The 13,674-nt window shown below is 30.5% G+C and overlaps 1 protein-coding gene across 1 annotated transcript; it reads left to right on the plus strand.

The window, feature by feature from the left end:
- The first annotated feature begins 11,781 nt into the window (after positions 1–11,781).
- LOC149891243 (uncharacterized) lies at positions 11,782–12,474 on the plus strand. Its single transcript, XM_090082056.1, has one exon. It carries the CDS (start codon positions 11,782–11,784, stop codon positions 12,472–12,474), a length of 693 nt encoding a protein of 230 aa, XP_089938182.1.
- The last annotated feature ends 1,200 nt before the right edge of the window (positions 12,475–13,674 follow it).

A 13,674-nucleotide genomic window follows, 5' to 3' on the forward strand; every position in this document is an offset into this window, starting at 1 on the left:
TTATTTACAAAGAATTTTTACAAGCCAGATTGAAAGGTCATATTGTTAACTTTTCCTGGCTTTGGAGTAAAGCTAGAAATATACAATTAAACATTGATCCAAACGTGGAAATAAAACTTCATGATATAGTTCGATTTTTACAAAAAAAAGAGATAAAAATGAGATCGAAACAAAGAAACAAAAGGAAACATAAGAAAGAAATGGAACCATTATTACAGAAATGGCATGCGACATACAGAGGAAAGTGTATCAGAACAGGTTCTAAAGATCCAAGTTACGACAAAAAATGGGGACGGTACCAACCTGAACAAAGGCTCAATGTTGACCAGAGCCCGCTTCCCTTTGTTGTTCATGATAAGAAAACTTACGAGTATGTACCCAAGGGTCAAGGTGCAACACATAATACATGGATCTCACAACCCGGCTCAGGATTGGAAAAAAGTCAATGTTCCAAATTATGTTTCGGCCAGAAGGAGAGCAACCAAAGCTAGCCATCATTTTTAGAGGTCAAGGAAAACGCATTTCAAAAGACGAAAAGTTAGCATGGCACAAAGTTATTCACGTTTACTTCCAACAAAATGCTTGGTTACACCAAAACGTCTGTAAGCACTGGTGTGATAAAACACTTCTTCCATTTGTAAAAGAACAAAAGCTTGATAAATTTGTTCTTTTGCTAGACAATTTGAAGGGACAGATGCAGGAGGATTTTAAAGATGCTTTGGCTGCTGCTAAAGGACTTCTCTGGTATGGTCTACCAAGTGCCACGGACCTTTGGCAACCAGTTGACGCAGGATATGCTGCCACTCTGAAAAGACTTATTGCCGTTGAACATCAAAAATTGCTCGATAGAGATAATTATTCTGATAGATGGTTTAGTAATGAAATGCCCTAGACTGCAAAAGAGAGACGAATTTTGATTACAGAATGGGCAGGGGAAGCATGGAAAGCTTTAAACACTTTAAAGTATGACAGGCAAACGAAGAAATGTTGGACGATGACTGGGTGTTTAATGACTTCTGATGGCTCTGAAGATTCGCTTCAGGGTGATATTAAACCGGTGGAGGAAGATGATGCTATAAAAGAAATTGCCAACGAAATTCTTCCAGCTGACACCTTTATTGGTCCGGAAGAGAGCGAATGCAAAGTTCATATCTTTGATTTCATTGATAACATTTGTATATAGTATATATGTTTTATTTTTTATTATTATACTATAACATTAATTCAGCTACATTAAAACCAAAGCAAATACAGAGCATAAGTCAACTTTTTATTTTTCTTATAACCATTAACCTTTAGTAACGCGTACACTTTAAGAAAGTATTGAAATAAGCATATTTTATTAGAAATATGTGTAAGCTTAAGCATATTTTTGAGCCTATTTTAACTTTTTGCTTTAGGCATACCCGAGCCTCTTTCAAAAATTTCATATACTTATAAAAAAACAACAACATGTAATCAAAATGTTAAAAATAATCAATTAAAAAACATGGATTTGAAAATTTTAATTTAACAAAGTAACGACTCTAAAAATTATACACACCAGGGGCGTGTACAGGAATTTTTTTGGGTAAGTCGCAGTTTTAACCCCCCCCCCCCCCCAAAAAAAAAAAAAAAGTTAAATTTTAGCATCCCCCTCCCCCCCCCCTTCCTCATTCACAAACGCATATATGAGGTAAGACGGCTTAGCAATCGCCCGATATTTTATCGCACATGATGCTAACCATTATCAAACATCATCGCTTCGCACGCTATCTATTTTTAGAAGAAAATGATGATAACCATAGTCAGCACCAACGCTTAACAATTACACACGACCTATTCTTATATGAAGCAAAAAAAAATTGTTGAAAAACTGTCTAAACTTTATGTTTAAGAAATGTTTAATAAATACTCACTAAACAGGGTGTATGTACCAAGGGAAGTCCAAATTTTATTTTTAATGTTTAAAACCCTTTCTTTCTTTTTATATTTTTTAAAATGCAAGTAATTAAAAAGATACACAGCTTTGTATAAAATAGTTGGGGATGTCCATTGATATATTTTAATATATGCTTGTTGTTAATTACAGTCTTCTCCTCCTGATGATAAATATCAATAGAATTTGACTAAAACTTTACTCAGGGTGTAATTGAAAAGGGAAGTCCGGAATTTGTTCTCTAAGAAATAATTACTTTTATTTTTTTTAAATTAACAAAAGAAAATATTTAAAAAATGAAGTACCTTATAACTTAATAAAAAAAGGTATGTCCATTCAAGTTTCTTATTAATTTGTTTAAGTCAAAAATTAAAACAACCTCCGTTTAAATATATAAATCGTTTTTTTTTTTTTTTAATAAACTTTAGACCGTTCTCGATTTGACAAGCACTATGCGCGAGGTTAGAATTATTTAATTCTATCTCCTATTTTAAAAGTTGGGAGAAAATGAGTTATTAATTTTAGTAAGTAATGATTACTTCTAAAATGCGCTCTATTTTACAAGTTTTTTTCTAATTTGTTTAAACATAAATTATTTAAAGCATAAGTTATTATTTCTTTAAAAATTAAGACTAAGTTTTTAAATAATTATTACTTTAAGAAAAAAATCAAAAACTTTCTCCCAACATTTAAACTTGGAGATAGAACAAAATAATTCTAACTTGGCGTATAATAAAATACTAAACCGTAAATCTAACTGTTATCCCGGATTAATAACTTCTTACCATCCGTTCGAACAGTTAACCTTGTATAGTTTGCTTAATTATTGCTTTAGTTTATTATAATTATTCGCTCTGTTTGCTTTTATCTACCGACGCATCATATTTACTTAACGAAATATTGAAGTTGTGAAAAAATATGTATATATACATATTTTGGGTATGTCCAGCGACGTAGCAGACATCCCCTAGACACGCCCCTGTCACACTATAAATGGAAAGTAGACATAATAAAGTTAAATTAAAATTAGTTAATGGACAAACTAGAAAAAATATATCAATGCACAATCAACAATTATATTAGTCTTTGATGAAGTAATTTTTATTAGTACAAAGTGTTTTCATTTGAGCTTAAAAAAATGTACCCAATTTTAATATTATTGTACAGTGTGAATGCAAATTTGAAACAGGAATTAAAAAGGTTATTTCTTTTACTATGAGAGAATTTTAAGTAAAAACTTTGCATTCTATTCAAAATGTTGTAACATTATTTGAGAAGAAACAGAAAATGTGATGAGGGAAAAGTGAAATCAAAATCATTATTGTTACTTTATACTACATTTTAAACAACCTATAATAGTTTTTAATTATATTTGGCTTCTTATAAATATATATTTCTTCTTTTACACAAGTAAGTCTTATAGTCTTGATCCCAATTCAAAAAGTTTCTGGTCGGGTTTTAAGACAATTTTAAAATCTTTTTATTTGCTTCGCTAAAAAATGATTGTTCTGAAAATTAATAAGGAAGGTTTTACTGAATTTTATTCTTCCGTTCTAGTCTACTGCTTGAAATTAACAAAAGCGCTGCTTCAAATGCACTAATCTACTAAATTTTGTTTAGTTGAAATATTTTAGAGAATGTATATTACATGGCTGTCAGTGAAACGGAATAGTGTATAGACAATGATACATGACCTGTATATGACAGTTAATCTATTTTCCTCAGTTCAAAAAACTCTTGTTGGGCATTTTAAATGTTCTCAAAAAATCAAACTAAAGTGCATCATTATGCTATACCCTACACCATAGGCTTTCTAGAAATCTGCTAAAATTTCTCTTGAGGGTCGGTTACATAAGTTTACTTTTACATTGTACCAATTGTTTTCATAGACGTACGTCTATGCCTTTTTAATGAAATTTCAAATGATGCAAACTCAAGTTCAAGCTACTTTACCATTTATTGCAACTATAAGGAAACAAAATGGTATGTTACCGCAATTGCTTATTTTTCATAGTTTTATTTAAACATTAATTAAACAATTATGGCTTGAAAAAAGCTGTATATATCATTGTATTGTTCAAATTAATGGAATCAGCCACTAGAATAAACAAAGTATCACTTTATTGTGCGTTTTTTTTATAATACACAGCAACTAATACTTGATGTCCTCTCCCTACATGTATGAGTGACGAAACACAGTTTAGCATAGAATGAATTAGTGTCTAACACATTCTGGACTTCTACATTGAGGAACTAAATGTTAATGATGTATTCAATCAGCTTTGCTTTTTACGTACAATCACGATTTCTCAATCTAGTTTTAATTACAGACAACAGGTTTTGATTTGGATTGAGCACGGATTGTCTATCTATTTTCGATCTCACAGTAATCTTATGGGTTGCCAAATAACATTTTAACTGCGCACTTGTTTTCTTTATCACTGAAGCTCTGTTACAGTAAATAACGATCATTTATTGAATTGGTTAGACTTTTGCACCCAACAGCGACCTTTTTTCTGGGGGTGGAAGTGTCCCAATTACTTTGTACAGTTTGAGAACTTTGCTTACGATAGACTATGTAACTCCACATATTCTAGCAGTTTCCCAATGACTTTTTTGACTAGTTTGATCTGATAAAGTTATGATTTTTGAATTTATACTTGGAATAATGTTCATCTTTGTTTACCACAGAGTTTTAAATGCACTGAGAGCGATGAATGTAAACATAAAGTCAAAAAAAATCATATGTCAGTACTTCCATAAGTTAGTTAATACTGTATTAGCTAATATGAACACACACACACACACACACACACACACACACACACACACACACACAGTAGCGTGCAAAAGTTTATAAACAGCTAAATTTTTAAGTTTTTTTGTCATAACTTTTTGACTTTTCACTAAAAATGAATGAATTTTTCAACAATTGTTCCTATACTTTAATTACATAGTACAATTTACTCAAAATAATGATAACTTGTAACGGAAGGGAGAAATTCAAATTTTATTGAAAACATCGTCGTGCAAAAATATAAAAAAATGAAAAAACTCCAAAAAGAAATATTATTTCTAATTCCTCCATAGTTTTTCATCACCACACATTAGTATTTTGTTGGATACCTCTAGATTTTAAAATTGCTCAATTAAATCATATAGAGTCAACTAAATTGATAAGAACATCTATGGGGATAATTGATTAAATTGATTGATTAAATGAAGTTGCATGTTAAAAAAACAGACAACTTATTGGCGAGTTGGACGCTTAGCAACAGTTTTAGTTTGATTGGTTTATCTCTCTTGTTGCTTTTTGTTTATGCTTTTTTTTTTTCACTATTTTTTTTAGAGAGATTTTGTTTACTTTGAAATTTCTATTAATGAAAAAAAGTCTGGAAGAATTATTTTTGAGGTAAAAGGTTTATTCATTTACTTTAAACTACTTTGCATATCATAAATCATTTTAAAATCAAGAATTTATTTTTAGCTGTTCAGTGATTTACTGCCAAAGACATGTCAAACTTTTAAACAGCTTTGTTTGGGTGTTTTAGAAGAAAAAGGGAAACATAATCCTCCATTGAAGTTATCATTTAGGGGAAGCTTGATTCATCGGGTAGTAAAAAAGGGTTGGATACAAGTGGGATGTGAAAGGTTTTCTTATATGAGAAATGTAAAGGGTTATAATAATAATGCACCAGTTAAAGCATTTTGTTTTTAAGGTTTTTTTATTTTATACTTTGTTGAAGGTAAAAGAAACAATGGTTGGTCAACCTATGGAAAATCTATGGGGAAATAATGGTGGTGGAATAGTAGTGGCTGTGCAAAGACTATTTTGGCCAAAATGTGTGATTATTTTCTGTTATTTTAGATTTGATATATAAAACCATAAAGAAAACAAGGGGGATCATCTACTTAAAAAAGGGGTGTAAAAAACCATTTTTAGAGAGTAAAAACAGACATACTGCCATTATAACCCCTTTTAATTCAGCCAAACCCCAAACATGCCAAACTGAAAGTTTTGTCAAACACCCCCTATTAGCTATATGTAGCATCAATAGCTACAATATCAACTGAAAATAAGGCATGTCCCAGAGTACTATTATTATTTCTTCTTCCACTTTAGCCAGTTAACAGCAAATATTTTGTGTCAGAGCATATTACCAGAACAATAATTCTATCATTACTCCACATTGTTTGTTTTGTGCTTATTATGAGATCCGAACTCCGCCTAACTGAAATATCATTTAGGAATGGATTAAATTGCTTAAATTAACAGGAAATACTATGAAAATTTAACAGTCTGTTAGTAAGAGAAGTTAAGCATTGAACTTGAAAAAATTGTCTCTGCATGCAATTTTAAAAAGCAACTTAATTCTTTAAAGCATGAAAGATCAGAACACTGAAAGATCCCCAAACGATTATATTGCTACCACCATGTTTAACTGCTGGCATTTGACACTTAGGAGCAAATCTTTTATCTTTCAGACGTTTCATGTACTTGATACCATTGCTACCAAACATACAAAACTTTGATTCATCACTGAATAAGACTTTTGACCATTCTTTTGAAGTCCAATGCAAATGACCTTTTGCAAACTTCATTTTGGCTGAGTGATTATTTGATAATATTAATGGTTTCTTGGCAGGACAATGACCAAACAAATTATACTGACGCAGGCGACGTTTTGTAGTATCTACGCTGCACTTAACAACATAATTATTTGCTCAAAATGCTATTTAGTTCGGCAGTATTTCTGCGGGGATCTTATTTTGATTTTCTTAACAAAGTTCTGTCTTTATGTTTTGTAGCTATATTTGGCCTGCCCGGACGATGCTTGTTTTCAAGAGTCTTTTGGTCTCTATATCTCTTAACTAGTACGCTAAATGTTGACTTAGTCACATCATAAAACTCAGAAATTTGCTTTTAAGGAATCTTCTTCTCTACAGCTCGTATTATTAAATTTTTCTTTTCTCTTGACGATTCCTTAGACTTTCTCATTATTTTCTAAATTAAATTTAAATTAAATAGTATCTCCAGAAAATTAATTTTAATGTAAATACATTTTTCTTCATGAAATTTTGATTTTCTTAATGGGGCATAGAATTGTTTATAAACCTTTGTACGCTACTGTATATACACTATGTATTTATATATATATATATATATATATATATATATATATATATATATATATATATATATATATATATATATATATATATATATATATATATACATATATATATATATATATATATATATTTTTTTTATTTATATATATATATATATATATATGTATATATATATATATATGTATATATATATATATATATTTATTTATTTATATATATATATATATATATTTATTTATTTATATATATATATATATATATATATTTATATATATATATATTAGGGTGGTGCTCAAAAAACTTTTTCAAAGTAAATTGATGGGACAACCTCTATTTTTGTTCCTTTTAGCATAACAAACTTATGTGCAAAATTTGAGAAGGATATTTCATCATTAAGGGGTGCCACACGGGGTTGAAAGTTTCACTAAGGTTGACGCTAATGGCTGTAAGCACTTTAAAAAATTTTTTCTATATAAACTATTTTAATTCAAAAGTTTTTAAATAACAAAGTATTGAACATTGAAAACCATGAAAAAATAACTATAATTTCAATATCATTTTAGTTTTTCATTTTGTTTTGAATGGAAAAATGACTATTTAATCCTGTTTAACAACAGTGGATTTCTTTGCATCTGGAAACTGTTTTCGATGCTCAGACACAACATGGAGAAGTGCTTGCTTTTGTCCTTCATCTTTTGTTAGAATTTGGTTAAAGTCTTGGATAAGAGCAACTCCTCTCTCTGCTCTGTCATTCACAACGCTCAAACCGGCTACAAAATGCTTAGCTGCAATAAAAACTTGGTCCTCGTTCCACAAAGATGAATCCAATTCGAGCCAAGAAGTTGAGATGCCCAGTATAACAAAAAACCTCATGGTGTTCGAGTTAATGAAATCAGCAAGCTCTGATGATGAAATGTTGCTTTCACGTAGTTGAACACGTTTTGCAGGAATTCCATTTCCAGTTTTTGTTTTCATTGCATTTACCATCTCGTATTTTGTAGCTGCATCAACACGATCATCAAAAAAACTAAAGGCAATCAGTTCCTCACTGAGGTACCACATATGACGAGACAATGCCTTTATCGCTACATTTGCAACATTTAAATTTATTGTCCTGAATTGTGTGAGTCGTTTAAGGCAGATGAGATCATTCAGTGGAGCTTGAATGGACAGCGAAGCAGTAAACCATGAGTTGAGATAGACAAAGCAGACAAAAATATTCAAGAAACGTGATAAATTTATTTCACGCTTTGTCATGCAAAACTGGGATCTGAAGAGAAAAATTTTGATTGAATAAATAGCCATGGCCATCCATCTGGCCCGATGCATAGCCCCAGGAGCCATAAAATGAACCCCGCGAGGAGGAATATGACCCAGGTAGATCAAAGACAGTTCTAAAAGTTCCCTATAATCATCACGAGGCTGGTTCTCTGTCAGCAAGCAGTTTTGAATGAAATCAATAGCTTCTTTCATCATTTCTCTGTTGCTGTTAAAAACTAAAGCTGTTTCAGGATCTGATATACCGTCTTCATATCTGTCACGACTGACTTTTCACAATTGAGATATTCCACTGCAAAAATGATAAAAATGAAAAATTTTAGTTAAAATAATTAATTTGGTAGTCTGATAGTGATAAACATACAAAATGGCGACTGGGTGGCAAATTACAAGGAATTCTGGGATAGAAAAAATAAGTAAGTGGGCTGCAGCTAAGTAATTAATATTTAAGCACTATAAAAATTTAACTATTTGAATGTAACAAATTTCTAAAAATGCTATGAAGTAAAATTTCTGTTTTTTTATCTGTATTTGGAAATTTATAAATATTTTTCATATACAGAACATTAATTAGTTGATAAATTTAACAACTGGTCAGATTCTCAAAAAAAACATAAAGAGTACACCTCATTGAAAAGACATCTGGTTGTGTTCAAAATGGATTTACAGAAAAAAAAAATTATTTAAAGATTTCAATAATATTCAACAACACATTAATTTACACGGCTATCTTTTCTATCGCGTACATGTGGTTTTATCAGTTGGCATGTGGCACCCTTTAATGAAAGAATATTTTTATGAAATTTTGCACATGAGTTCATGAGATCAATAGGAACAGGACTAGAGGTTGTCCCAGACAAAATCTGAACATTTAATTTTTGACTACCACCCTAATATATATATATATATATATATATATATATATATATATATATATATATATATATATATATATATATTACATGTTATTTATATATATATATATATATATATATATATATATATATATATATATATATATATATATATATATATATATATATATATTACATGTTATTTTATATATATATATATATATATATATCATGTTATTATATCTGGTTGCGGTAAAGGAGAAAAATAGACTTAGAAAAAGCGTCAATGCAAGATTTTACGTGATGACATCCAAAGAATGAAAAAGTATGTGTATCTCTGGACTTATCTACGTGGAGACTTGAGGTGTTCTGAAAGTCTTTTTGTAAAACGTTGTTTGTGACGCTGTAACATATACAGAGCACGCCAAGAGAAAGACAGTCACCGCTATGGATGTTGTCTACGCTTTAAAAAGATAAGGTTGCATGTTGTACGGGTTTGGCTGTAAAAAAGAAACAATTAAGGTGATTATTCTTCCATTAAAACTTAAATTCTATTACGCCAGACAAATTTAAATTTTTAGGGATATTCCTGAAGCGAAAAAACCCAAAACTAACGTGGCTGCAGTTAAATTTAATCTATGTGGCCATTGCCATAATGGCCACTGCTTAGATCCGCGCCTAGATACTTTCATCTCATGCAAGTGGCATTATTGGGATAAAACTTAGAGTTTTGACTATTTTTTAGTAACTGCGAGAATTAATATTTCTAAACTTGACATTTTTTTTATGCAGAAACGATCTTGATTGAGAGGAAAAGGAGTTTGTATGATAAAGGAAACTTGTGTCGTAAGTTCAAACTAACCATTGGCAAAAGAGAGTGTGTTTGTGGGGCTGAAATCCATTTTTTTTCTGGAAAATGGAAGTTTTGTTTAATTCCTTTGACATAATTACGGCTGAGGAGGTCTATCTAATATCCCCCTTTCCTCCATTTCTGTGCGCCTATAGTCGTCATGTACAAAACTAACAAATAGAGTCAGGTATTAGAAAATCCTTTGAATAATCAAATTAATCGAAATTATTCATCCATATAAATTTTGATGCTTTACGAATCTCGTAAATCTTAAAGACTAACAATAATAATAACTTTAAAATAATAGTAATGAAATAATAATAAAAATAATAAGTTACGTCAAGGACGTATTAATAGATGGACGTTCAACGCATTGTTATAGATCAGAGGTGCCGCCAATTAGCCAAAAACTATGCGTGTTATCGTCAATTTTCTAAATTCATGATACAGATATTCCGACTTCTACCCGTCAAATTTGTTTCAAAAAACCTCCCTCAGCAATCCCATTGTAATTATGCATTTACTGAAGCTTATCCCAGCTAACACAAAACGTTCGAGCACGTTCGACGAACGTTAGAAACGTTCGGGCACGTTCTATGAACGTTCTGTGAAAGTTCTGGATGCGTATGCACAAAACTTTTTTCCGCATCAGTCTGACGTCAGTTTGGCATAAGTTTAAAACTGTAAAAGTCGTATTCACCAAACTTGCGTAGTTGCTTTTCAAAAAAACTTTCGTAAGTTTTTGAGTAAGTTCAGCCCTAAACTATCGGTATTCACCAAACTGAAATGGGTTCACCAAACTTTTTAGAAACTTGATCTGCTCAATTTACGTAGAAAAAGTTAAGTTTGCTATGAGCTGCCTTAACTTTGGCGTAACTGTGAAATCACTAAATAATGAGAATCTATTGCCAGATATATTATTAGGCATCTTAACATAAATAAATTATATATATTATAATAAGGTTTAACAATAATCATAGATATTAATAAAAAAAAACTGCATCATAATGATATAACATCATATAAATATACATATACATATATATATATATATATATATATATATATATATATATATATATATATATATATATATATATATATATATATAGGGCGCTACTCCACTTTCTCCCCCCCCCCCCCTAATTTTATGATTGATTCTGATAGAGAATTTTATGCTGATTAAGAATCGTATAAAAACATGGGTCTCAAAATCAACGGAAAGTGCTCTAATCTGATGTCGAAAGTACAAAAATATACCACAAATCGCTAATATTCGCCATCTTGAAAAGTGATTTTTTTTTGTTTAAAAGTTATCCTTTCAAAGTATCAACAGCCTGGTTTTTATTTTTTATATAAAAGATTTCGAATAAAAGAACAAAGAACCGGTGCGTTAAGTTTCATAATCAGGTGTATTGACCGCATTTTTTTTCTCTTACCAGGTAATGAAATTCAATGGCATTTACTCTTATCGCGTCAATTTGCTTCAACTGGATTCTTAGTTTGTTAGCTTGAGTGTCTTTTAAAACTTTTGTCAAATAAGTTGAAAAATTCTTTCATTGATTATATTTTACAATTCACTTTAAAACAAGATAAAAATTTATTAATTATAAAAATAATTCTTTAAAACTATTGACTTTCTTTTAAAACTTCAAGTTAACCCCCCGTGAATTCATTTTCATTATGTTTGTCATATAAAAAGGAGTGCTTCAGAATAGTTTTTCTGCTTCTTCATTTATCTACATATCATGGCTCTTCGAAGACCAACAATAGACGTTTTTGACTCACTTTCTTTGACAGAAATAGGAGCAAAATTCAAATACGATATCGAAGCTACAATTCACTGGTGCAGAACTTATGGTTTACTCGCTGAAAGCATGAATTGTAGTGTATGTAACGTGCCCTGCACACAGCAAACAAAGAATGGGTCAGTTGATCAAGTTATTTGGAGATGTCCAGTCAAGCGCTGCAAAAGAACCTTTAACATTAGAAAAGGCAGCTTCTTTGAGAAATCTCACCTACAATTGTGGCAAATATTGGGCTTAACTTACGCTTGGAGTAGAAGTGCAGGTAAGAGCCGGGGATTATCAATAAGTGATTTAAGGCAAGAGTTAAATATCGGAAACGACAGCACCATTGTTGATTGGAATCAATTTTGCAGAGACATTTGCGTCTCATATTTCCTCAATAACCCTGATCCAATAGGCGGTCCAGGGTGCATTGTTGAAATAGATGAATCTGTTTTTTGTCGAAGAAAATATCAAGTTGGTAGAATAATCCCGCAGCAGTGGATATTTGGTGGGTATGAACCTGCAACGAAGAAAGGCTTTTTGATTCCTGTCCAGAACCGCGATGCTGCAACATTAATTCCTATCATACATCAATGGATACTTCCTGGCTCTATTGTCTGGAGTGACATGTGGAGAGCATATAATGATTAGCAAGCTCCAGCATATTTACATGGTACCGTTAACCACACCCTCAACTTTGTAGATCCACAGACAGGTGTAACAACAAATCACGTGGAAGCTATGTGGTGTCGAGCAAAAGCAAAATTCAAATCAATGATGGGGCCAACTAATCGCTAAATGGTAGCTGATTATTTATCCGAGTTTATGTGGATGCAGAGATTTTCCGAACACCGGTTTTTTCACTTTTGGGATCAAGTTTTAACAGCATATCTATATTAGCCATTCCAGACGATTTTTTTATAATTCAAATAAACATATACAATGATTCTTACGTCGCGAAAATAAAAATAAAAAACGTCATAAAATATGCGAAGGAATATAGATATATATATACATAATTTCTGTATACAAATCCTTAGAATCTATTCTTCAAAAAAACATAAATAAATACTTGTTATAAAAAGAGAAAAGAAAATAAAAAGAAAATTTCGTGTTTTTTGTCAAACGACAGATGTTTTTCGTTGAGCCGTGGAATCGCTATCTATATTAAACCAGAAAAAATTCCTTATAGTAAAAACCAGGCTGGCAATGTTTTGCGGTTAAAAACAATATCAACCGTAAAGTTAGTGAATTCAAGATGGCGAATATTAGCGATTTGTGGTATATTTTTGTACTTTCAACATCAGATTAGAGCACTTTCCGTTGATTTTGAGACCCATGTTTTTATACGATTCTTAATCAGCATAAAATTCTCTATCAGAATCAATCATAAAATTAGGGGGGGGGGGGGGGGAGAAAGTGGAGTAGCGCCATTAAGTCTAATATATCTTATATATAATGATATAGCATCTTTATTAGATGATAAATTGTCATATTATGAATATCATATAATTTAACATCTTTATAATGATGTTATACTATTATATATATATATATATATATATATATATATATATATATATATATATATATATATTATATATATATATATATATATATATATATATAATAGTATAACATCTTTATAAAATGTTATATTATGTGGGGAATTGTATTATACAAGACCGTGTTTAAAAATATAACAGCATCAGTCCCTGTACAATAATATAACATCTTATAAAAATATAATATTTTTATTATTAAATATATTTTCTTCTTCACAATTTTTTTAAAAAGGTACATGTCTTATTGAGTATTACAATCATAGTTCATATTGTTGTTTTAACAGCC

Source organism: Hydra viridissima, unplaced genomic scaffold (genome assembly GCF_058129835.1).
Source record: "Hydra viridissima isolate aposymbiotic clone 2 unplaced genomic scaffold, HvirCarnegie_v1 scaffold_3, whole genome shotgun sequence".
NCBI classification, from domain to species: domain Eukaryota; kingdom Metazoa; phylum Cnidaria; class Hydrozoa; order Anthoathecata; family Hydridae; genus Hydra; species Hydra viridissima.